The sequence below is a fragment of the Amphiprion ocellaris genome, chromosome 7 (assembly GCF_022539595.1).
Source record: "Amphiprion ocellaris isolate individual 3 ecotype Okinawa chromosome 7, ASM2253959v1, whole genome shotgun sequence".
NCBI classification, from domain to species: Eukaryota; Metazoa; Chordata; class Actinopteri; family Pomacentridae; genus Amphiprion; species Amphiprion ocellaris.
In genome coordinates this window covers 13,436,199-13,462,297 of record NC_072772.1, presented here as the reverse complement: position 1 = coordinate 13,462,297, position 26,099 = coordinate 13,436,199, and the positions used below count along the sequence as shown (strand labels likewise).

The 26,099-nt window shown below is 39.0% G+C and overlaps 3 protein-coding genes across 6 annotated transcripts in view; 1 reads left to right on the top strand and 2 right to left on the bottom strand.

Moving 5' to 3' along the window:
- Positions 1–3,347: 3,347 nt before the first annotated feature.
- bace2 (beta-secretase 2) lies at positions 3,348–16,962 on the top strand. Its single transcript, XM_023299572.3, has 9 exons — positions 3,348–3,917; positions 9,072–9,160; positions 9,487–9,703; positions 11,790–11,921; positions 12,461–12,595; positions 12,953–13,054; positions 13,457–13,606; positions 13,712–13,880; positions 15,059–16,962. Exons 1-9 carry the CDS (start codon positions 3,624–3,626, stop codon positions 15,298–15,300), a joined length of 1,530 nt encoding a protein of 509 aa, XP_023155340.2. The 5' UTR covers positions 3,348–3,623; the 3' UTR covers positions 15,301–16,962.
- On the bottom strand, positions 14,718–25,450 carry LOC111588928 (transmembrane protease serine 2-like). 3 transcript variants are annotated; one of them, XM_055012410.1, is made up of 15 exons: positions 25,313–25,450; positions 24,643–24,820; positions 24,480–24,538; positions 24,109–24,250; positions 23,024–23,116; positions 22,803–22,916; positions 21,558–21,687; positions 21,347–21,457; positions 21,211–21,254; positions 20,724–20,886; positions 20,458–20,630; positions 19,574–19,675; positions 18,817–18,959; positions 18,065–18,217; positions 14,718–17,541 (listed from the first exon to the last, which is right to left on the bottom strand). In XM_055012410.1, exons 3-15 carry the CDS (start codon positions 24,492–24,494, stop codon positions 17,524–17,526), a joined length of 1,401 nt encoding a protein of 466 aa, XP_054868385.1. In that variant the 5' UTR covers positions 24,495–24,538; positions 24,643–24,820; positions 25,313–25,450; the 3' UTR covers positions 14,718–17,523. The 3 variants fall into 3 exon arrangements, with proteins under 3 accessions (XP_054868385.1, XP_054868386.1, XP_054868387.1); XM_055012411.1 differs by having other exon boundaries at positions 24,761–24,820; XM_055012412.1 differs by lacking the exons at positions 24,109–24,250; positions 24,480–24,538; positions 24,643–24,820; positions 25,313–25,450 and having other exon boundaries at positions 22,803–22,930; positions 23,024–23,118.
- atm (ATM serine/threonine kinase) overlaps positions 24,880–26,099 on the bottom strand; it is a 32,728-nt gene continuing 31,508 nt past the window's right edge. For both annotated transcript variants that reach the window (XM_023299574.2, XM_023299575.3), the window contains exon 63: positions 24,880–26,099. In XM_023299574.2, the coding sequence (XP_023155342.2) occupies positions 25,919–26,099 (181 nt within the window). In that variant the 3' untranslated portion in view covers positions 24,880–25,918.

Below are 26,099 nucleotides of genomic sequence, written 5' to 3'. Positions count from 1 at the left end.
ACATAAATGGATATTTATTTATATTCTAAATCAGCCCACACTGCTGGTGTTTAATTACAGAAAATTTATTCTAATCCATAATTGTAGTAATTAGTGAGCAAAAAGCCAAAACTTTAAGACCTGCATCTGTGTTTAGGTGATGATGTGTCGTTTTCTGTTAAGTCAAAGGAGCAGTGTGGTGCATATATGAGACAATGCAGCATGGCGGTGTCCTCCTCTCATCAGCTGTAATGATCAGAGCTGTGAGGATTAAGTACCGATGTCCCAGTAAAGGAGCTTTGCAATGCCAACTGTAGGACCACTGGCTCCTCTAAGCTGCCTAATTTGCTCATCCACAGATGCTACAGCTCACTTAGATTGGATTAAAGGCAGAGGAATGGTGTGGAGCACCTCGCTGTGGCCAACAGTGGAGCTGCAGGAAGCAGTTGCGTGCTCAGATTGAAACTACTGAATCAACAGATATAAGACAGACACAATAACATAGTATAATCACAACAAATGTTGATTTGTTAAGCCATCAAAGGCAAATGTGACAATATTCACATTATAATTGGTCTTCAGCACAAATTGAATGAATCTAATCAGTACTAATTATCTGGTAAAAACATTTACTTACAACACTTTATAATAATGTTGCAGACAAACAAGAGTATATGCCATAATCAACTTTACTTAACAACTGCACAAGTCTCTACTTCCTGCATTCGTAAGATTTTTATTGGTACCTAAAAATAAGGTCAAAAACCAGAGGAAGTAGAGAAACCCTTTAAACCCTGGATGCATAACACACATGATCAGCCTCCGGACACACAGCGTTTCAGGGTAAGTAACAGACAAGTGAACCATGCATTCGAAGCTCCCCCCTGTTTTTATACTCTCAGGCCAAGGAAGTATCTCAAGAAGAAACAGGAATTGTGCTTAAATGGGCCATTCACAAGACCCGGTGCATGACAAGCAAAACATTGGAAAGATGAATTTTTGTGGTCTTTCCACAGATTATTCAGGTTTTTGCGATTGTCTTCAATGATAGAGACAGCGGAGGGAGACGGAGGGGGTGAACATGTGACAGTGTAACTGTGGACTCACGAGGAATGCAGTCAGAGACAGTGGTTGTCTCTGTGTGAATCAGGCAGCGTGGAGAAGGCCTGTGACATCGATCTTGCCTCACCACTGGAATCTTCTTCCTCTTTTTCTGCACTATCAGTGTGACAAATGAAACTGTCTTGGCCAAAACATGCAACGAACAAAGAGACGTTTCTAACTTGGAAAATCAAGTGTAGTGTCTTTTCCATACGCATGATCCATCTGAGATCAGTACAAAATGAACGAAGAAGCATTTCCTCAAGGAAATGTAAGTGATTGTAAAGTGATTGCTGACATGTAAAACATTTTATTAAGATGTAGCACATAGCTGTTTATATCATAAGAATAAGCATATACACCGTCAGTACTGAGCATTTTGAGAATTTGCACTGTTTACAAGTGGTGTGTTATAAATAAAATGCAACAAAGTGACCCTTCACATATTTTAATGGATTATACACAGCTGTATACAGTTTGTAAAAATAACTGCTCTAAGTATAATCATAATGGATTTACATATTGAATCAGCGTGAAATATTATTTTTTCTTCAGTCACCGCCATTTATATTGCAAATTTAAAGGAGAAATAGGATAGATAGACAGACAGACAGATAGACAGATAGACAGATAGACAGATAGATAGATAGATAGATAGATACATAGATAGATACATAGATAGATACATAGATAGACAGATAGATAGATAGATAGATAGATAGATAGATACATAGATAGATACATAGATAGATACATAGATAGATAGATAGATAGATAGATAGATAGATAGATAGATAGATACATAGATAGATACATAGATAGATACATAGATAGATATTTGGAGGTTAATGAAATCATGACAGACTGCAGCTTTATTATATAAAACTACACAAAGAAGAAGCCCCAGGAAATAATTTTAAATCACAAGACATTTTGATTTATACAATCCTGTTACTTTTACATAAGAATGAGTTTATTTTTGATGTTGCTCTGACTTCAACTGGAAGATAAACTTTAGATAACACATTCTGATGTCATTCTTTTTTTAAATTTTCAGGTGGATTGATTATTCGGCACAAATTTCGAACTAATGGGCCTAGGTCAAAAGTTATAACTTCACTTTATTATCATTGATTTATAAATTCCTGACATAAAAATTATGTCAAATCTACCATCAGCAGGAAAACCTAGCCTTCAGTAGTACTGAATTCAAGTTTGCTGTGGCACTAATATAGGCATCAGTTTAACATAGTCAGCTAATTAACCTTTTAGACAGATAATTATACATTTTTGGTTAATATTATGTTACTGTATTAGATGATACAGTGGATAACTTATCAGCTATTCAACATTAGTGGGGCTACAGTGTCTATGTGGGCTTGTGTTTTCCTAATAAGGCCCTCACAATTTTATATGACAAAAAGACTATTTATTTTTTGTTCAAATTAGCTCTTCACATGATTCCCATGTCCACAGTAAAACATAAAGATAAAATATGATCTAATCTAGTGAAAAAAACACACACAAAATACTTATTTGTACTGTGAAACTATTACAAAAAAGAAAAAAAATCCAAAAAATATTCATTTTGATTTCCCCCCACCAAGATTAACGAGACCACTACCATCCCAAAAAGAGTTGAAATGAAAATTAATTCTATGTCACATCTTTTATATATCACCTCTTAGCCTGTGTTTCCATCCCTCACCTAACTTTTAAATGCTTAAGGAGCCTACAGGTTTTGGCACATGGGGGGATTTCTTGTATTTTCAAAAAATAAAATAATAAATAAAAAATTTAAATTCCATATTACAAGACAAAACTAAGACCAGAAAGTCAATAGAGAGCTGGATTTTCACTTTTGCTTTACACAAGCTATAACTGAAGGAATGAGGAATTTCTGTCCGTCCATTAAAATAAGCGGCACTTTGCCTTCAAAATAAAACTAAATTTACCAGATTCGTTTTGATTAAAAACAGCAGCAAAACCAAAAGTGGCATACATTTGAGATACAGACACTTGGATTATATTTAAAATGTAATATTGTTGTAATATAAGAGGAGCTTGGTATGTATAACCTATATTTTGTAGCAATTCAGACTAGCAGTAATAAACACCACATTCATATTTGATCTTAATTTAACAGGAAAATATTTAGAGATTTTTTGTTAACTGTTGTATGCGATTTGGTTTTGTGGATTTTTAAAAAGAAACTAACCGTTTGATTTATTGTGAAAGTCACAGCGGGAAGTCACGTCTTGTACTTCGGCTAACTGGACGCCGCCTGAGGAGCAGAAGAACGAGAAATATGTGTAGTAATACACCGAGTACCGACAGTTTCAGCTCCAACCAGCCCGTGTTTCCATGTCGGTATGTTGAGTTTGTGTTTGACGGAGGAGACGTAGCGTTTCCATGATGGCGGTGACCGCAGCTCAGGCGTCTCCATGATGGCCAGCGTGAAAAGTTAAGGAGCCACAACTTTGAGCAAGGAGCAGGAGTCTTCTCGGAGACTTTTGGCTGTTATCTCTAAAACTGACCCCAACATGGCTCACCCAGCTGCTGTTTCGATTTGGGTGTTTGCTTTCAGTGTGTACCTCGGCGTGTGTGAGTGTTACTTTTCCATACCGCTGAAGATATATCCTGGAAAGTACAACTTCTCCTCGGATGTGGAATTGTCTCCTCTGCGGCGAGTAGCTCTAACGTCTGATGGAAACGGCCTGTCTCTGGCCTCTGATCCGTCTGGGACTGTCAACTTTCTGGACATGGTCAACAACTTGCAGGGGGACTCTGGAAGAGGCTACTACATAGAAATGTCCATTGGCACTCCTGGGCAAAAGGTACTGTCACTGTGTGTAACTTTACCACTGCTGTTTTGTTTAATATCTGGCTCATAATCGGGTGTTTTCACACATATTGGGCCTAAATTTAACACTTTCTTACCTATTTTTCTCAATATTTACAACACATACCCCAATACCAACATCAAAGTGCCACAACTTTTATTGACCGTGCCTGAATTTTGTGGTTAGTGTTACATAAATTGATGAAGAAAAAGGCTCAAAATGGTGCATCGCACTTAAAAATCACAATAATGCAGGAAGTTAAGGCTTTGATGCTCAAAGTTTTCTTGTGGAGGACACTCAGACCTCCTGTTAAGATATGATAAACTTTTTTGATTCCAAAGTGGGGAAAATCACCATAACAGCAGCTCAGTCACAGTACAAAAATTGCAGAGAAACATTATGTACAAAAGATGAGATTTCTAGAACATTATATACAAAAAGAAATGAGATTTTAACTAATTATTGCACATAAGTTGTAGTAGCAGCATCAGCAGTGTGTATGTAAAAAGAAAAGTGCAGCTCCTTCTTACACTTTTCTTATATAATATTCAAAATGAAATCTACATCTATAGATATTCACTTGCTGATGGCGGTTGTGGTGTGTTTTCTGTTTGTGTGAACAGGCATCAGTCAACCCACCTTGTGATCAGTTTAAATAAGTAAAGGTGGACTAGGTGTGTTTGTTTTACCCCCAGGCCCTTGGCTACTGTCTACGCAAAATTTGGTATTTAAATGTATTTTAAATATAGCCTAGGTTTGAAGTTACCCCAACAGCAGGAAAAGGGATCATTGAAGATGAGCATAACATAGAAGATAAACCCCTAAAAACTCATCTTTGTGTATTGAAGTTACATATTTAGAAGCCGTTTCCATGAGAATACATCCTTCCTGCAATAAACTGGCTTAGATATAACTCTAAACTTTCTTTATAATATGCAGATCACGCCTGTCTCTCCACCCACTCTTCCCTATTCGCTGCAGCTCAGCACACCAGCTCACCTACAGCTCTGCTCAAACACTGTAAAGCTACTCTGCACTACATAATGAGTGATTGAGCCACAACTTTAAACTGGAAACCCTAAATCCATGTCCTCATAGGTCCACTGCAGTTTCATTTTGGAAACCTCAGCTGTGGCATTCATTGCTTATTTCTCTCATGCCCTCTAGCCTATAAAGAAGACCATGTGGACCTGTTAAAAAGAAAAAAAGTTACGTTTTTACCAGAAGAGGTCTTTTAATATGACTAGCCCTGTCAAATATTGTGGGCTGTTTTTTTAAAGCCTGCCAGGGATCATGAATGGAAGGACAGTATCATAGCTGTGGGGTGCTGCAGCCGCCTCTACAGCCTCAGAGTCTTTAAGTGGACTAAACCTCCCCACACTCACATGCACTCACATGATGCTGCCTATGAGGAACAGTGTTTCTTACCAGGCAGCTGACAGGGATTACGAGGCACCCAGGGAGCAAAGATCTGCCCCAGACTTCTACAAAACAGCACTAGTCCTGCTCCAGGCATATTCGCTCCTTTTTTATCTTCTGTTTGCATGGAAATACGCCTGCGAGCGTCATTTATTTCTCAGTATTTTATACTGCATGTTAAGTAAAGTGCTTAACAAGATCATATTAATGATTAAGGAGGGCTAAATGTGGATGAGCTGGATGAGGGATTCTCCCGTCACTATTAAAAATACATGAGGCTTTAAGGGCGGCGGCGGTTCGCCTCTGCGTTGTAAGTAGATGTGTTTGAAATGGAGCTTAAAGCAAAGGTGAATTATCTCATTAGTAAGTTGTCCTGTTGCCCCTGGGCTTCTCAAGTTAAACAGATCAGAGCTTTTAAGACTCCTGGGTGGCACAGCTCAGTTTCTCAGGCTCATAGAGGCTTATCAGTGCTGCCTGCCATGCCACTGCCCTGTGTCAACCTCTGAGAGGATAACATGGCTGCACTTGTCACTTAACACACGTTACAATGAATCGAAAGTTGCACTTAAGGAAAATCTGCTTCTCTTCTTCTATTCTGATGGAACATCACAGATTAAGATGGAAATGTTTGTTCAGACTATAATTTATTCAAAGCAGTGTTTTATTCCCGTAAGTGGTGCACTAAACTAGGTACAGGTGATTCATAATCATCAGCTAACATGTGCAGTAATGACAGCAGATTTACTGCATTATTATCTGAGTATGAGTGAGTATTTCTGACGAGATAGAATGATTCAGAATTATTAAAATCCTGTGTTGTATCTTACAGCAAGAAACTCAGATAGTTACCACAATATGTGAGTTCAGTATCCATTAAAAAACGGTTACCACTATTGATTCATTGTCCATTAATCTGTCAAGTATTTTCTAGAAGGATTGTTTAGTTTTTTGGTTAAGCTTGGCTGAGCATTTCCACCTTGAAAGTACAGTAGACTATCTAGACTATCTAGGGTTTCATAAGTAACAAACCTAAGTAAATGGGACCTTCTTTATCATTATTCTTCTTCAGAATCCGTTTGTGCTTTGAACACATACAGCCAACTGGAGTAACGAATACTACAAGTTGCCATTGCGTATCATTAAGAATATTAGGTGCTTGTGCTGATTTCTTATGATTTTCTACTATTATTTGAAATGTTTTTAGGGTTCTATGTGTCATTCAGTCAGCCTCTTTGTATAGCCGCTAGAACTAACATTTGTAATTGAACTGTACAGTGGAAACTGATAATAATAACAATGAATCCTTTTCATTCAGGGTCCAGATGAGCCATTCTAGTAAACCAGCGTGCACAATACCATACCAGGTCCTGAAATATTCACACCTGAATGGGCACTAGTCCCACAGTTTCCTGCACTGTCAAAATGACAACTATGGGAAAAAGAAAAACTGTTTGGGATCTGTGTCATGTGACCTGCTGTCTGCACAGCCTGAGGAAACTCAACAGGAAGTAAACACTGATGTGAATGAGTTATTTCATGAACAAATATTAACAATGAAGTTTATGAGCAAAAAACGTTTTGCAGGGTATGTTAGCGAGTAGACACAACATTTCTTTCAATATAACATGGATAAAGAGACACATTATTATTATTATTAGCAGTTTATTTAAAAAGGGACCATGTACAATATTAAAAATAAATGTTTCCATTTGATGTATTGCACCAGAGTTAGCTTTAAGCTAATTTCCATGTGACCGAGTCCTTCTTCTTTAAAGGTTTGTGAATGGTTGGGACTATAATACACTGTACAGAGTAAACGGTTCCAGCACTTCTTGATATTCCTCCTCTGATATCCCTGCTAGTACACTCCTCTGTTTTCTGTGCATAATTACAGTGAAACCTTTACATCAGTTATCAGTGCCAGCGGAGCCCAATCCACTTTGGTTCAGATTGGCTATGTGATGCCAAAATGTCCTGTAACTCAATACTATTGAGTCATACTCTCACTATTATTCTACCTAAATGATGATGTGATTACAGGGCCGTGGTGTTAAATGAGGCACTATTCAAATCAGCCGCTAATTGCCGCATCTGTTAGCATGTGGCACAGCCAGGCTGAGGTGTCGGCTGGAGAGCCTCACATCTGCTAATTGGTACAAACAGGTAGCAGATGCGCGTTGCCGCCATGGAGCCACTGCCAATTAGACAGTGAAGGCTCAACTGCAGGCTGCCACAGCAGGAGCGGAGATTTGCCTGAGGCTCAGGAGCTGAGCTATGGGAGGATAGTGTGACTAGAAAAAGATAAGTGTAGTGTGGGTATAAGGAAATGCCCCTGCTCTCCCTCCCTAGCCCTGTTCTTCACCACAAGGTTCCCGTATATTTCCAGTCTGGCCTGTTTGGCTGGTTCAGGCCTTGTATGAGTGGAGTGGTGCCATCTGCGAGGCAGCAGAGGGGTTTTAGATGGCACAGAAACGGTGATGGGACCAGAGCCAGCCCAATGAGGAGGAACTGATAAGCCTGTCTCCCACAGACGGGCCAAGCGGGGCTTCCCATGGCTGTGTGAACCAGTCATTAACACATTCACAGAATTGCTTCATAATGATTTCATGCACACCTGAGCATGACAGCGGAGTTTTGGCTACAAGGAAATATTTTTGAAACTTCCGAGCAAATAGTGCAGTGCAGCGATAAACAAGCCTCAAGGTGTGACTGGCCAAAGGACTTGATAAACAAAGCATAGGGAAGTAGATTTTTGTTACGTTTGGAGTCACTTGTTTGCTTGGTGGAATAAGTGAACCATTTCCTGCTGTTCTGTTCTGTCCAAAGCAAAGACAACCACAGAGGAGTAATGACAGATCAGTTGTTGCAGTTAGCATTTTTGCAGCGGAACATGCTTCATGAACACTTAATATTTTCAATAACTGTCATGTGACATTACCGACGAACCGCTTCATGAACATCTTTGTCGTGGAGTCATCAGGCGGTCGTGGGGCATTAGGTTTATGACCCCGTCATGGTGAGGAATGCTTTCTAGTGGGTGCTAATGCTGCCCCTGCTCAGTCGTGGAGGTGACAGAAGTCTGCAGGCTAATTAGTTCCTGCTCGTTGACTTGATGCCTAGAAGACAACATTATCTCAACTGTTGTTAGCTGGTCCCCACTGTTCACATGACACATACCAGACCGGCTGGATAGGCCATACAGTCATGCCAGTAACTAGAGGCAATCATGTTTGACGTCTAGATCACACATTAGAGGGTAATTATGTTAAGGGTGTATAGTCATTTGTTGCTGGAATGTGTAGGAAATAGTGCTACAGAAATAATTTTTTTATTTCCGCTCATGCCCAGTACCAAAAGGATGTTTACATATGAAATTATGACAATTATGTATCTTTCTAAATATTTTTTTTTTTTGGCAAGCAAAAAGTAACATTGAACAATGATGATCAACAAAAGCAAAGTGGCTGTTGTTTTAATTTCCTGTTTAATAATTCATTGCAGCCCACATTTTAGCAGCTTGTTTAAGAGAAAAACGCATGCAACGCTGCTTGGTTATTGGTTTATGACAGGTCTTGGTTTCCTTTTTCAAGCTTCGGGTCTTCTTATCAATGTATCCCTCTGTGCCGTCATGTCATTTTCTACTGTGTGACTCAGGAGAAGCTATGTAAGTGTGATTAAATAACGGATAAATACAGCTGTTGTTAAAGCACCTCTGCCTTTCTTTTTCAGCTGAACATCCTGGTGGATACAGGCAGCAGTAACTTTGCTGTCGCTGCAGCTCCACACCCTTTCATTACTCACTACTTCAATACTGCACTGTGAGTGGCTGCAACATTTCATACACAAGCTCTTGAAAATGTCATGGAAATATTCAGTTTTGGTCTCGCGTTAGCTTATATGCTCTTCATCACCCACAGCGTGTCATGACTAAAATAGAGTTTATAAATGATACGAATCTAAGGTCATAGATTTTCACTTAAATAATGAATTTGAATTGCATAATCTGTGCTCTGTAATTGATTTACAGGCTTTGTTTAATGTTTTTTCCAGTGGTCTTAATGCTAATTTAAAACTCATTCTTTTTATCTACTTACCACAGGCCTTTGTAACTACTCACCCACCTCGTCTTTTTCCTTGTGTTTAGTTCCAGTACCTATCAGTCGAATGGTCGCACAGTAGCTGTCAGGTACACGCAAGGCAACTGGGAGGGTCAACTGGGCATCGACCATGTTTCCATTCCAAAGGGCCCAAATGGGACCGTCACCATCAACATCGCTGCCATCCTGTCATCTAATGGCTTCTTCCTTCCTGGGATCAACTGGCAGGGCATCCTGGGAATGGCCTATCCTATGTTGGCACGGGTGAGAAAGTTAAAGTTTCAGGCTTAAATCTTAGCTTAAATTTGTCTTTCACTGATTTCTATTAGTAACGCAGTGTAACGTTAAATAGCAAAAAGCAGATTCACATTCTAAAAAAATACTTTTTAAAAAAAGACAAGAAGGAAAAACATGCCTGAATATGTTCTTATTTTGTGCTATACTTCAATATATACTTCAATATGTGAAATTTTATTTAGTTTGAATTGTGTTTTATGATTAATAATTCGTAAAATTCAGTAAAAACAAATGCAAAGGACTATGTTTGTATAGAGTTGGTAAGGGCCTGTAACAGATAAATCTAAAAATAACATTAAAAATGTTATGCAATTTTTGCAGAACATACTTCACAAAAAGATGCTTGGGGTAGTTTAGGAATAGTGTCATCACGTAGTTTGTCCAGTTTAGCAAGTTCAACTCCACTGTTTACCAATACACTGTCTGCAGCACATGCAGCAGAGTATGCATCACAGCCAAGCAGATGGTGGTGCGGAGTCAAGTGGTGTCTTCATAGTGTATTTCTGATTGAGTTACAAATATATTCTTGGAACATTATTAGGCAATGAGCCCATCGGTTTTGCTCTTCAGTAGAACTCTTACATATAATTAAAGAATACTGGCCATTATATATAAAGATAATTTTATTCCCTAAAGTAGGCATTGGCATTGATTGGTCTCAAAGCTTTTTTTTTTTTTATAGTTGAGATTCAGTTATCTTTCTAGCCCTGATTTTTGTGACATGTGGAGCTGAATTTGGCATTAACCATATCCTAGTCTAAGTTCAAAAACTTCAAACATAAAAAAACATTTGGACTTGTTGGTCTTACAGAATTGTACACAAATAAGAGAATGAGAGTTGAAGAAGAAAGCAAAACTTGGGTCAAAAGTGGGGGTGCACAAAGAAGACAAGCTATTTACTTGATAACATCAGTTTATCAAATGAATGTATTAGTACTGCATAACTTCCTGCTGCCCATGTCTCTTGTACAGCACTGACTAACTTCACATGATAACAGAGAGGTTTTGTGCGCATGATTTATTTTCAGGAGCTCTGGGTGTGATGCTTTTGTGCTATGTGTTTTCTGTTGTGCTAACTTTTGTTGCTTGAATTTATTCTGTTTTGATTTCTGCTCTTACTTTGTCCATTCTAATGTTTAATCTTTTTTTCTCTGTAAATTTGACAGAGCTAATCGGTTTCCATTATCAGTAAACGTAGAACAACCTCCTGTGTATATGTGAAACGTGACAGAGGTCCAAAATCAAGAGGCTTCACTCAGTGTCAGCTCTCTTTAATGTGATAATTTAACACTGATGGGACAAGACTGACGTCAGTGCAAACCTGAACAATACGTTCTTTCATTCTGTGCTGACTACAGCAACCTTTAGGATCAAATGCCAGTGACTGAGGGGCAGATATGCTCACACTGACCACTTTGTGCTGCTGGCGTCTCCTGAGTGCTCAGGTTCAGCTTGCCCTGGGGCTGTTCTGTCATGCGTGACATGATAGCACAGCACTGACATGAAGAGCTATCTGAGGAAAACAGGAGAGAAGAGCCTTTAGTCAAAGAGCAGAGCGCTGTTTCATACCTATGCACACCATTCCACAAATGTATTCATACATAAACATGGCTTTTAGTCAAAACAGCAAGAGTTTAAAGCAATATTTCTGTTTATACATCAGTAAAATGTAGTTTTCTGTTGCAAAATATATACAAATACCAAGTTCATCAGTGTGCCTACAGGTAACTTTGCACATTTCTCATGTTAAAGTGTCACGTCTAACTCCTCTGTCAGGCAGATTATAATTTAAGTGATTCAGCATCCAAAAACCTCCTCAGGAAAGGAAGTAACTACAGTATTACATACAGACCATATTCTTTTATTCATAGATTTTTTCTCTTCAAACTATTTTTAAAAAAAATTTTCCCTCTTGATCTCACACAACTTGGGGTTAAATGTATATAAAAGTCCATTTGGATAACCACACAAACTAAATGCCCAGAATGAAAATGTATAAGCTCAAATTAATTATCTTAAGTTAATCATTATGCCTCCTCTGTGTCTCAACCAGCCCGACTCATCAGTGGAGCCCTTCTTTAACTCTGTGGTGCAACAGCTGGGAATTCCTGACATCTTCTCTCTCCAGATGTGCGGCGCTGGACTATCAGCCAGCAGTGCAGCAGACCCTGCGGGCGGCAGTCTTGTGAGTAGTCAGGAGGGGGATAGCTGTGGGTTTGGGCTGTAAATTTGATTGGACACTTCTTACATTTTATATGATCTCTGCCTCTAATCCTGTATTCTTGCAATAGTTTGCATCTGAAGCCTTTTATCACTGAAATGTGATCGAGCAGTCTTCTGCTCAGACTAAATAATATTGCTAGTGGATCAGGCAGAGTGCTTTTTAGGGACATAATAGCTGGCATGCTCCCTGTTAATGTGTCTCCCCTTTGGAAGCCCAGTCTAGCCAGAGTGGAGCTAATTAAGCTAAGATAGCATCCTGCTGAGAGCAAGTCTGTCACTGTTACACATGCGACCTTGGTGCCACACTCACTGCATCTTCATCATGTGAGCCACTGATGCAGACAGATGGATAAGATGGCAGGGTGCTTGTGTCTGTATGTGTGTTTATTGACTGCAGTCTGCCAGAATGTGAGCAGAAGGATAAACATTCGCTAAAGTGTACTCTTGTTGGATATGTTGTGCGTTACACTTGACCCAAATGTTTTTTGGTTCCTTTCTTAGGTAATGGGTGGGGTTGAACCGACCCTGTATCGAGGCTCAGTGTGGTACACGCCTATAATAGAGGAGTGGTACTACCAAGTGGAGGTTTTAAAGCTGGAGGTCGGGGACCAGAATCTGAATCTAGACTGCAGAGAGGTAAACTTCAAACACTGTGTTGCTTCTCTGATTGTCTGAACCTCATTCTACACTCTAGCATGCAGAAAGGGCGATTACATGCCAATAAACAGTATCTTTCAGTTTAAAATAGACACATTGTACCGGTTGTACAGTGGAAACAGTTAACGCTCATTCTTAAATGAGATGATTGTGTCAAGGTTTAAACACAGAAATGTAACAGAATCTGAGTAGCAGCACAGCACTGAAAGTAAACCAGTTTGTCTGCTTATGAAAGACCTTCCTCATTATGTATTCTTTTGTTTACTCAAGGTCTTCCATAGGAGCCTGTTAGACTAAGGAAACCCTACTGCTTTTCACGCTTTCTCTTTCTTTCAGTATAACATGGATAAAGCTATAGTTGACAGTGGGACGACGCTACTCCGACTTCCCGTCAACGTCTTCAATGCGGTGGTAGAAGCCATCACACACAGCTCTCTGGTACGCTGCCTTCTCTCCACAGACAATGATGAAACGTGTTGTCAGAGCAAAGGGATGCACACACTCACTGTTCAAGGACATAGTAGCTTGAAAGTGGAAGGATCGGGAGTTTTTCTGCTGCAAAAATAAATGCTTCATGCCTTTTGTTTATTTACTATTCTGCTTTACGCATTTTTCACCTTTTGGAAGCACACACAAACTGTTCTCAAGGTTAATTTGAACGTTTTCAATTAATGTGCCCATATCCTTGTGGATGAATCCCAAGCGGGAGAATGAAAGAAATCATCAAAACCTGTTTTGATGCTGTACTGACCTTCTGTTTCTGTGTGTCTTTCACCCTGCCTGTCTTCCCCCATCTCTCTTTGTCTACTTCTTTGTCTTTTCTTCCCCTCTTTGATTCAGATCCAGGATTTCTCTTCAGGCTTCTGGGATGGCACCAAGCTTGCATGCTGGATGAAGGGAGAGACCCCGTGGAGGTTTTTCCCCAAGCTGTCCATCTACCTAAGGGCCACGAACACCAGCCAGTCCTTCCGCATCACCATCCTGCCTCAGGTACCTCAGCACATAAACATAAAGACAAATCATTCTTACTCTAGAGCTACTGCATCAACCTAACATGTACTCATCACTCTGTCATCACTTATTTTCATCTTGCAGCTGTACATCCAGCCAATCACAGACGTGGACGGCACACTGGACTGCTTCCGTTTTGGAGTGTCCTCGTCAGCTAATGGCCTGGTGATTGGTGCTACAGTAATGGAAGGCTTCTACGTGGTGTTTGACCGCGCTCAGCAGAGGCTGGGCTTTGCACTCAGCACCTGTGCAGGTGAGATCATAAACAGGGTGCGGTGTGCTCATGACTCCCCAACAATGGTAAAAGTCCGTCTTAATGCATGTAAATATTACTAAGACTATATAAATATTATATGAGCTTCCAGCTGTAGTCAGTTGATCTCAACAAATGTATTCACTGTAAGTTTTGAAACATTACTTCTCAAAGAGCAAGCACAAACATGCAAAATGTTTGTCGCTTTTGTGATAATTTAATTTCCAGAACTCAATATACTATAATTGTGAGATTTTATAAAGTGCTGAGTTAAAAACAGAACAGACTGTGGTGCATCAGCTAGCTGTAAACGCTAATAATACTTTGCAGTGAGAAAAAAACAGCAGCTGAAGGCTAAATAAGTATTGATGGGATGTCAGTGTTGTTCGTCTATTCTTTAGCAAGAGCTCTGTTAGATTTTAACTATCAGTTTAAAACCCGTAGCGAATATTAACCTCAAGGACTAGAATGCTTAGCGTTGCTTAGTTACAGCAGTAATAAAAAACATGCAGATTCTCACTCCTAAATATGAAGAAGTAGCAGATAGAGTTTCCCGTAGGTCCGTGTAAATATGTGGTTGTGCAAGGCTTTCCACTTTTATCTTAAAGTACAAAGATCACTTTTGTTCTGTATTAAGCAAACACACTGGGAGCAGATGTAGGCTGAAGGTTAGGTTTCAGGCTTTTGACAGTAGGTTTGTCAGCTCTACTTCCTGGACTGGCTGGTAAAATCCAGACATACAGTCAGGTCCATGAATATTTGGACATTGACCACTTTTCAGCATTTCGTCTCTGTCCACCACCACAGTGGATTTGAAATGAAACAGTCAAAATGTGATTTAAGTGCAGACTTTCAGCTTTAATTTGAGGGGATTTACATCCAAATCAGGCGAACAGTGTAGGAATTACAACACATTTTAGATGTGCCCTCCTCCTTTTAAAGGGACCAATCAAGGTTTGAATCAGAAGGTAGCTCACACATGCTTAGTTCAGTGACTGTCAGAAAGCTGGAAATCCAATGATTCTCTCCGTTTCTACAGTTTCTGGCTGATTTTTACATGTATTTTTTTAAAGACTCCAAACCTTTCAAACTCAATGGCAGGATTTAAGTTTCATTTTCTCAGTTATCACATGCAGCAGAGCCAGTCAGAAGTGCAACTGTCTTGTATTTCCGTGCAGCGAGTGGTGGAGTTGCTCTGTCGGAGATCGCGGGACCCTTTTCGGCAGCGGACGTGGCGGCCGACTGCTCCGCCGGCTCGCTGAAGGAGCCTTTAATGTGGCTGATCTCCTACGCCCTGATGGCGGTGTGCGGCTTGATCCTCATCATCCTGTTGCTGCTGCTCGTCCTGCCCTGCAGACGCAGAGACCGCTTCGGGGAGATCACAGACGAGTCCTCGCTGGTCCGACACCGCATCAAGTGACTGAGAGGAAAAGGACGGGCGAACGCAGTGAACGGGCAGGGGGGCAGCGAGCGGAACCCGTCCACAGCTGTGGAGAAGAGGGTGAAGGTCGACACGCACCGACCAGTGACACTCGACTCTGAATGTCTGACTGACTTTAGACTGCACTCATCAGCTTCGCCCATGGAGGCAGACACACAGATAGATCAGCTGCCTCTCAAAGGGAAGACTCCCCCCCAGAACACTTCTTAAAACAGCTGTTGATGGTGGTCCCAGTTACTTTTGGTGGTATATCTTCCTTCTTCTCACCAATAATTTGTCAAGTCTTTGCTTTAATATAGAGAAAGACATCCATCATAGAAGAACAGGTGCAATTTATTCTCTCACCAGAGCTTTTAAAGACCATAATGCCTGGAAGCTTTTTATTAATGGCTATGATTTGCTTTTACTCAACTGGAAAGACACATATGCTGACAGTATTGCCCTTCGTGCCTACATCCACTGGAACAGAGATTAGTTTGTGACAGCACTCAAATCAAGTTCAGACTTCTTCTGTTAAGGGCTGCTAAAAGGTATTTTGGGAAATGTAGGACATCACTAACACAAGAGAGTGAACCAAACTACAAAACAATGAAGGATAGAAAACTGTGGATTTAAGGACACAAGTACATCCCTGATCTCCAAGCAAACTGAGTATTATAACTATCTGAGGGGAGACAATTTAGTTGAATGTGCCTTTAAAGATGATAATCTGCAACTGACAGATCTTTCACATAGCTTTTTAAAATCCAGCGCCAACTCTGTCATCAGTTCAAAGTGCCTTCTTATATTCTGAAGCTACTGTAACTTCCAGGGGTCTTCTGTGATGTAAAATTATTGCCTTTCTATATTGAAGTTGAGGAGGAAAGCTGCTCAAATAACCACTTTTTAGTTCTACACATGTTTACAGCGCCTGTAGTGTCTTTCAGTCTCAGCTCACCACTAAGACAAATTGATTAACAGTATCAGCAGCTTGAGACTTACTCTGCTGAAATGCACTTTGTTTCTGAAGTTGATCAAAAGTGTAATGTAAAGCGACAGATTTACAATATCTTCTCAATCTGATATGCAATTTGTTGTATTCATCTAATTTATCTAGTTTTGCATACATGCAGCTTTATATTTGAATCTTTTGAATGTGATTGTATTGTTATTCCAAATCTTTGCTTTTTAGAGTAGATGTTCAAGGGTATTTATACCGCATAGTTTACACAAATCAAACACTAAAGTAGAAGCCAAAGGAATTCTGACACTTTGGAAGCATAACTCCTTATAATTTACATCTGGACTACAGACTTAACTTTATAGCAAAGCCGACTGATCTGTTAGCAATAAAAAATGTTACTGAATGTCATTTTTCAGACTTTTCACACTAGTGACAGTTTCTTTGAATCAGTTATATGCAAAAGAAGCTCCTCTACTGAGTCTGTGCAGCACAATCAGTCTGAAATTTTGTTGATTTTGACGAGAATACGATTGTTGACCCAGGCTGTCTATATGTCACTTTCTGCCAAAATTTAAAGTCGTAAAATTGTTTAGTCAAAGGTACACTTGAATCCTTGAATGTTCACTTATTTATGAGTGCGCCTGACTGTGCCAAAATTCTACTTGTCCTGTAAATAAAGTAACTTGTGACAAATCAAAGACGTCAATCATTTTAAACGTGTAAATACTTCGGGAGTCGGCAGGATTAACGTGACGTGGTTTGTGAGTGACATCTTGTGTTGACTCGTGATTTCCTCATTTAATGACTCAAATATTAGTCCAAACTACATGAAATCATGTAATTGCGTATCACATCATTTATATACAGGTGACAAATTAAAGGAAAAAACGTATAAAGTGTCAAGACAGCAGCTTTCCTGCAGTTTGCCATCATGATTCTAAGTGTCTGGAGGGCAGAATACCAGTCTTTCAAAGGATATTCCCAGGTTTGGTGTTTCAATGATGATTTTGGAAGTACTAGAAAAATGTGATTTTTGGCATATCACCTTAAATCTAACTACTGCTGTTATCTTGTAATTAACAGTCACATAAATTATGGGAAAAAAAGCAATAATGCTTGTAGAAAATAAGAGTGATACATAAACAGCGTAAACAACAATTGCAGGATCAGTAAAGTGTACTATCTGTCTGCAGTATAGAGATAACCGTTATTACAACACTGGGGCAATGACATCAGATTGAACATTTTTGGTCCTTTAATCAGTCATCTTGATGCTTCTGTAAACAGAAAAAGAAATACGATTTGTATTCTGTGGGGGAAATATTTTTTTGTGTTTGAACATAATTTTTTGTGTAAATTGATTGTAAATCAGTTTTTCATGTGAATAACATTTCAGTATGAAAAGCTAAAAATTACTATTAATGATAATGTAATGATCATAAAATCAAAACTCCAACAATTATTATGTTGAGATAGAAACTGCCTGTCAATCAGCTAACTGATGAATTGTTTGTTTCAGCACAAGATATTATTATTTTCATTTTAGTTTCTGCTTTACGAGGATGAAATCAGGCCAAAGTTTGAAGTTTCATTTGGAATGTCAAGGCAAAGGCAGCCAAAGACCAACTAAACATAATGTCAAAGCCTGGATTACCCTTTTAACTTGTCAGACAGTTCAATAAAAAAGATTAATCACACACAACACGATTAAAATATCAACCCCCCGCTGGATTCTAAGACATTGTGTTACACATATACTCTACTGAAAATCTCCTCCATATGAAACACATCAGTTTTTACCTTCATCTGACGGTAGATCCAGTCCAGGTAGGATGTGACGTTGCCATAAACACCTGGTTTATTCTGCCCAGTGCAGTGTTCCCCCCAAATACTGTCACCTATGAGCCACCATAGTCCATCTCTCAGGGTCACCAGAGGGCCGCCAGTGTCAGCCTGAAACAGGTCAGGAGAAAGTATGGAAATAGTGGTGCAGACTGAAGCAGATACACACTCATGATCAAAGGCTTTACTGAGACTTAGAGGTCCGATATATTCAGGTTAGAAAGCATTTAAGATCTTACAGGAATGTCCACAAAAAGCACTGAATGATTCCAATCAAACACGGTATCACAGTCAGCTGCCTCTTCTGTGCTTTAATTTTCATTGCTGACATGACTGTATAAATGGTTTGTTTAAAGTTACAAAACGGAGCAGTTTATTTAAAGCCGTTGCCATGCACAGAACATAGTGCAGGTCTTGTTTGATGAAGTAAGTTACATAAGAGAATGAAAATGCTTGAATTGTTCCATGAGCGCAAACTGTCTTTAGGCCTGTGATCTGTTTGAGCTAGAAATACTGGGAACACTCATTTACTGGAGCACATTGTTGTCCAGGATCAGTCTGTATTGACAGAAGGTATGAACTAATGCTGAAACATTTCAACTCTGGAGGCAGTGGAAGAGTGGTGGGAGTCACACTGTACATGGCAGTTATGTAATTATGAAATACAACAAACTTTTTGATTTTAGCAGGTTTTGGTACTTTTGTCTTACATGGCACATTCTGGCTCCTGCCTCCGTCTCTCCGGCACAGAACATGTCCTGTGATATCTTGCCGTTGTAGGCAATGGAGCTGTTGCACTCTGCAGTATCTACAACAGAGACCTGAGCCTCCATCAGCTGCACAGAGCCAGAGTCTGTCAGGGAGACACAACACATGGAATACAACTCAGACCTTCGCCTCTGCAAGCTGACATCTCTTTAAAATAATGTTCGGTACACACAGTAACAGGAAAATCACAAGAAGTCGCAGAGTTAAAGTCAATCAGTGCAGAACTTTAGCGCGATCCAGAGGTGGCACTGAAAAGGTGGCATTCAAGTCTAACATTCAGATATACAGTGGCTTATCACTAGAATATTACTTGGTAAAATCTAACAGTAACCACACAATGGGTAGCATTATATTTCATCAATAATCATCATTATCATCCATGGTTTTGAATTTATTATACAGAATTTAAAAGACTTTATTGATTTTGCGTGTCTGTAATGGTTCTGTGCACAGAGGATGCTGATTGTGCAGACAGCAGTCAACACTGATACTTCACAGATATGCTACAAGCTGCAACAATAACTGTTAGTGAGTGGTGCTGGATTATTTACAATCTTACCATATGTGGTATATCAGGCCACCACAAAATTTCATATTTCATTTCTCAGTATTATGTATTCATTGTGTTTTGTGCATCAATGAGACAACATGTTGGTTTGGTTCACACCACAGAACCACATTCAACCATCACCGTCGTACCTCCATTTCTGCTGCGATCAAATCGTGTTATCCAGTAGCTCTGGGGAACTGTGACATTTAGACCGACATTTGGGAGGCAAACAGGTCCGATGTTACTGGAGGCTAAAGAAGAGAACATGTTTGTTATTGTAAAAGGAGAAACTGATGTCACCGAAATGTGTTGAGACTCACATCCTCTGTGGACATAGATGTACACATTTACTACCAAATTCATGGGCAGATTCACACAGAATAAGGGATCAACACCCATGTGACAGTTTATAGGATAAGAAAAGAAAAAAATCTAATCAACCATGCAGGAAATTCTTGTGCCTGATACTGTTCAGAAAAACTATTACATAACATGACTGTAAATGCAGTGGCTAATAAAAGGCAATAAGATAAAAACATAATACATTACTGGAAAAAAAGTAGGCTAAAATAAGACTAGAATAGAAAAATAAGAAGCATTATTACTATAATAATAATAATGATATGAATAATGATACAAATAATAATAATAATCATAATCATAATAATAATAATTCCTGCAACATAGTCTACCTTCTATTATTTTGCCTACCACCATTTATTAGTGTGGATGCAGTAAATGTAATATAATTTCACATCACCAGAAAATACATCCTCCAAAATGTCCAACACCTATTTAGAACTTTATCTGTCATGGGTGTATGTTTGGCTGCCACCTCATAAACTAGCAAATGAATGGATATACTGCAAGGGTTATTTTGTGTTGTGTTGTTATTACACAAACTGCAATAAATGTCAGTCTAACCCTGTTGATTAATACTCTTAGTTTCTGAGTGCAGAAATGTTGTTCAATTTGGTAAATATGTTTCTTCTTTTGATCAAATCTGTGTCTGTAAATCTGTCTGTATCAGCACCTGTGATGTCCAGAGGTCTGGAGAGCCTCATAAGAGCGACATCATTCTTGCGAGTCAGGATGTTGAAGCTTTCATGCACAATAATGCGACTGACAGAGTAAGCCGGGTTGAACAGGGTGTTCAGTCGATCCACTATCCCAGCATATACAGACCAGTCTGTAGGACTGGAGGTTCTGTAGAAGAGGTGAAGCAGCAGAGGGAGGATTCAGGATGGACTAGACCACAGTTAGAGCTTTAAGGAGCGTGGAGAAGGAAGGAGGCCTCACCTGACCACACAATGTGCTGCAGTGACTATCCAGTAGGGGGAGATGATGGCTCCTCCACAGCGGTGAACGCCTGCAACCTGGAGGCTGACCTGCCACGGCCAGGATTCCACAGAGGCCAAACTGCTCCGAGAGGCGCTGCTGGAGTTTATACCGCTCCCACAATCTGAAAATAAGCCAGCTGTTAGAGAGGAGGCTTTTCAATGCTACAGATTTCTACAAGAAGGTAGAAAAGGAGTCACGATTTTGTGCAAAATCAGTGAGAAGATGTACTTAGGTTAAATTATTGGACAAGTGACAAGACAAAATGTGCAAAAACTTTTTGTTTGAGGTCATTTTAGTGTAAAGTTTGACAGGAAACACGAAAAATACAACATAAAGGAGATAAAAAGTTTCCCCAAAGACTTCAGGATTTGTGAAGCAGAAATCTAAAACCTAATCTAAAAAAAAGTTCATCCTCTTTTATGTTGCAGTCAGTATAATAACCTACCAGTACAATGTAATGTCACCACGCTGTTGTTAGGACACATGTCGCTGTGGAAGAGAATAAACAAACAGCTTGAGTCAAATTATTTTATTATTAATTCAGAATGAACACATTTGTTTCTTTCTACCAGCTCACTCACCTCAAGACAAGCTGCTGAGATATGAATGTTTCAGGAATGAAATCAGACTTTACTCTTAAGAATCCACCATCGGAGCTGGTCGTCCGTTGGCCTGATTTAAAATATGTGTCCCTGTCAGAGCACAGACAGCAGACAAAATGTCATTTAGACTCACAAGTATTCACACAACAGGATTTGTTTTGATTTGGAATTACATATCTGAGCATCTTACCTGCTGTAGCCGATGTTCTGGCAGCTTGCTCTCCCTTGTTGGTCGGTCCAGCCATGAGAACAAACGCTCCTCCAGTCTTTAGTCTGAGTCGAGTAGATCTGCAGCAGGAAACCGGAGCCCTGCAGCCTCACTGAGGACGAACAGCAAACAATGGCAATTTGGTTAAAAGGGGAAAGTAGGTGAAGAGGACAGAAAGGCCAGAGTCAAGAAATGTACAGAAGTAAGAACTTGTTACAAAACAAGTTCTCTATTATATCTAATGGAAAGATAAACGCTTCATCTCCAAGTGTAAATAAAAAATAAAATGTTATGTGAAATATCTCATTTGACAAACCCAACCATCATAAACACTGTGTATAATGACTGTAGAAAGTAATCTAAAATAGACTAATCAAGGTGTAAAATCATAAAAATGTCAAGCAACCTGTTGTGTAAACTAAATAAATGAGAGTAAAACAACATCAAGGTGTCCCATTTAGTTGTAAAAGGTGTAAAAACTGTATTTTACAAATGTAAAGATGGATCAAGACACCACAGACATAAGCATTAATCAGTGCACACATTTTGGACAGCACCTCATTTGCATTTTTAAACAAAATTTCAGAAAACTTGTAATATAAAAAAACTATTGTCTCGATGTAAGTGATCAAATGAGGAACTTCTATGATGAAGTCTATTAGTTAAACATGTTTTACATGTAAAATGTATGGAATTTTAAAATACAGTCTTTAACAATCTGAAAATGCTCACATTTTAAGCCAAAAATCCCCACTTCAGTAACATTTACCTCCACTAAACTTTCATTTTTTGGTCCTATCTATATTCTAAAAGTTTTCACGAAGTGGCTTTCTGTATGTAATAATTTCTTTTTAACATTTTATTCCTAAAAACATGACAAAAATTATATATTTGATAGATTTTTTGTGGCAGTTGACAGTATTTTGTGATTTATGGAGTGATAAAAAGAGGTATTTAAAATCTCCTATGTAAAAACCTTTGACTCTAATCAATGTCGAATGTTGCACTTGACTTTATTCAGTGATCAAACTTCTGTCCTGGAAATTGCTGCAAATTGGAACCGATTTTGATAGATATTACTTAATTTGCATAAATATAAAAGGCCAGAAATCTTAGAGTTTAAAAAAAGTAGAACTGCCTTAATAAAAGTTATTAATTAGAAAAGTTTAAATCCACCAGTAGTGCATCGTCTTAAGCAGGTTTTGTTATGTGCATAAAGCTGTTTACCGCAGTGAGCTTCATCCTGGCCTGCTGGACAGTCCATCACCCCGTCACACCACTGAGACTCCCACACACAGCTCCCATCACCACACCGCATCCCCCTCGCACAGGGAGAGGAAACTGGAGGACGGGGGCTTCCGTTAGAACATACAGAAAGCATGTGTGTATATTTAAGGTTTGATCTACAAAAACTGTGCATCTTATAGGTTGCTTCTTGAACAACTCACAGTAATAAGCGAGGAGGATTCCAGCCAGCAGCAGGAGCAGCAGCAGGCAGATCACAGCGACCACAGTGAACTTAACACACCTCTGCTTTACATCTGACACAACACACACACTGTGACTGGAAGCACAATTACACACAGCTTATTCACTGATTAAATGTGTCAAATTTAAGCTCTAAGTTTGATATTTTTACATATTTATTACTGTGGCAAGCTGCTAACCGCTATTTGCCTTTAACACACTCTACAACTAACGGATGCTTTCATTTTGACACACACACATAAGTGAATGTGACAGGAAAGTCATCACACACACAACACTTCACACTCAATAATCAAAAATTCATCCAAAGATAATACAGTAAGTCAATACTTGTAAACAACCAAGCATTGCAATACATGACTTTACAGTGCAGGAATATAGTATGTATCAATAAAAAAAGTTGACAAACATGTATATATAATACAATTTGATTTGCTAATATTAAAAATTTCCCTGAATAAGTTAACTCTGAGACACGCTGTCATTTTCTCATATGTCATTTCTATTGTAAGAAAAATACAAGAACAATATGATTATATTTGTAAACTAGAGATTCCAAGCTTTCATATGATGTATAACATGTGATTGCCATGACTGAAATTGCTACAATAGCCATGTCAATTTTTAGTATAAAAGAACGGAAAAATTAGTGGAAAATATCGCATTTCAGGGTAAAGTAAAAATGGTGTAAAAAAATTAGAGTAGGAATGAGCTATTTTACTGTTACCACTCAAAGTCTCATTTAGGACATCAGAAAGGTTAAAGGCATTTTGTTGTGGGGAGAAGGGAGTGCATGGTAGGCCATCTGGGCTCCTGGGCTATTAGTTATGAGTGTATATTAACATTTCTATTAAATTAATGGTCATTTTATCACATCTCCACCAAAAATCAACACATACTACAAGTTCTTATTGATGTATGATTATAATTATTCTGCACTTGAAAACAAAAATCCATCATTTTTGCTCTTAAAGTATATATAACTGTAACATTAACACAAAGTTACAGTTGTATATTTTAGTGCTGTGAATGGACAGTGGGATACCTTTGTGCTCGGTGGTGCTGATTTCAGGTGGAGGCTTCATAGCCACATGATGAACATACTGAGGTTTAACATCCGATCGACTCGGTGGAGAAAGTTTCCTCAGGTCAACTTCATGGATGAAACAAGGACCAGAGTTCAGATACTGTTGGTAAACAATAGGGACAAGAATAAAGCTTCCATACTCACTCCATACTGCGTGCTCTGGAAAAAAATACATTTTGTTAATACAATAATGTGAAATATGACAAAATTTAAAAATACCTGTAGAACATTTCAAACAGATAAGTGTTAACATTTTAATCTCGCTTTTCTAAACTGTTGGCATTTTAAATACTGGAGTTACTGTAAGTTATATATAAATTCAAACTTACTGGATTGGTGGCCATTCTGCATTAAATCAACAATATCTTGCAGCTGAAAAACCGTCTTCCTGTGAAAATTCAAACATCAATTTTGCATTCAAATATCAAAATCAGTGCCTGAAGCTCTAAGAGAAATTTTCACAGAATGATGAGCTCCAGCATCTCCTCTCACTCTGGCTCTGTTCTGCTCTCTGCAACGATCAAATAAAGAGCTGAAGGTCTGAACGGCCACTCCTCCACTTCACACTGCGTCGGTTTGAAGTTTCAACGAGCACAACAAGGACTCTTACCTCGTCCGAATATCGGCCTGCTGTTATCTGCTGGGCTGTCAGAGTGGTGATAGAGTGCTGCTGCAATGGAAACATACTACAATATGATGGCTACAGGCAAACACATTACACTTCAGGACTTGAGTCTAAGAGTTTTTATCTCTAAATTATATTGTAATAAATTAGCAGGCAATAAAATGACTTTAAAAATTATTTTTAAAAAACAGCAGTTTTTTTGTTATTACTGCTGTTTGCATTTAATGATACAGTATTCGTTTTTAAGAGCAGCAGGCAAATAATACAAACAATCGAAAAGAACAAACTGTACACAAACGACAATTTTCTAGAGACACTCTATGAGCCCTTCAGAATAATTCACTAACCTCAGACGTAAAAACTAACTGCTGAAGTGAAACAAAACCTGCATAAGAACTTACACAGTATTCCATGTTCAGCTAATATAAAGGCAGAATAAATCGTACATTCATAAAGCATGTGTTCATAGTTAAGATCTTTGTACATTCATGGGCAATAATTAATCACTTCATATGTATAAACAGTAAAGAAACATACGGTAAAGGTCCGGTGTTTACAGCCAACATGTCATCCTGTAAACCAGGCAGTTCACAGCCACACAGTTCATTGGTCTTGGTGATATTACAGGTAGTCTCACACAGCCAGATGAATGGTCTGACTGCACCTCATTATCATCCAGCTCTACGGGGGGAAATAAGCTTGAAATCCTGATTGCACAATCCATATCCTTTCATTTTCAGCATGTAGGTTATTGTTGAGGTTTTCCATAACAAAGTGGATTTTGAAAATTAAAAAAAAAAAACAAAGGGGGAGGGAAAAAGCCATGTGAATAGTGCAGAGGAAGTGGCAGGCTTAAAGCTGAAGTCTACATCGGTTAAGTCAGACTAGTTTGCAGGTTACTGCTGTAAAACAGCTGCTGACTGCACAGTATATTTTATAAGAACCGTTTAATATAATTTGGTTTTATATTGTAATGTAAAAGAGGTCAGCAGCAACAGATTTAAAAGGAGAATACGCTGCTGATCTGCTAAGTTTGTTCTATTACGACAAACAGAAAGGAGCAAACTTTACGGCCTTTATTTGCTAAACAATAGAGAACTTTGTTTATAAAGGCAGGAATGTAACCAGCTACAGTATACTTCTCTATACCCAGGCCTGCCACCCTGGGAACAGTCTGCTGAGGTTTTTCGGGTCCATGGCTTGTTGGATGAGCAGGTTGACCTGGCCACCAACACTGAGCACCGTGCCCTCCTCCACCCCCTTCAGCTTCTCCTGCAGGCGCAGCAGCACCCGCTCAGCCACCTTGTTGAAGCTCTGACTGTCG

Excerpts from the sequence above, each read along its gene's own strand:
- bace2 (XM_023299572.3), top strand. The coding sequence starts at position 3,624 with ATGGCTCACCCAGCTGCTGTTTCGATTTGGGTGTTTGCTTTCAGTGTG. Across the intron at positions 3,918-9,071 it reads TTGGCACTCCTGGGCAAAAG|CTGAACATCCTGGTGGATAC; the intron begins GTACTGTCACTG and ends TTTCTTTTTCAG. Across the intron at positions 9,161-9,486 it reads CACTACTTCAATACTGCACT|TTCCAGTACCTATCAGTCGA; the intron begins GTGAGTGGCTGC and ends CCTTGTGTTTAG.
- LOC111588928 (XM_055012410.1), bottom strand. Across the intron at positions 21,688-22,802 it reads CCAGGATGAAGCTCACTGCG|TGAGGCTGCAGGGCTCCGGT; the intron begins GTAAACAGCTTT and ends GTTCGTCCTCAG. Across the intron at positions 20,887-21,210 it reads GGTGACATTACATTGTACTG|ATTGTGGGAGCGGTATAAAC; the intron begins GTAGGTTATTAT and ends GCTTATTTTCAG.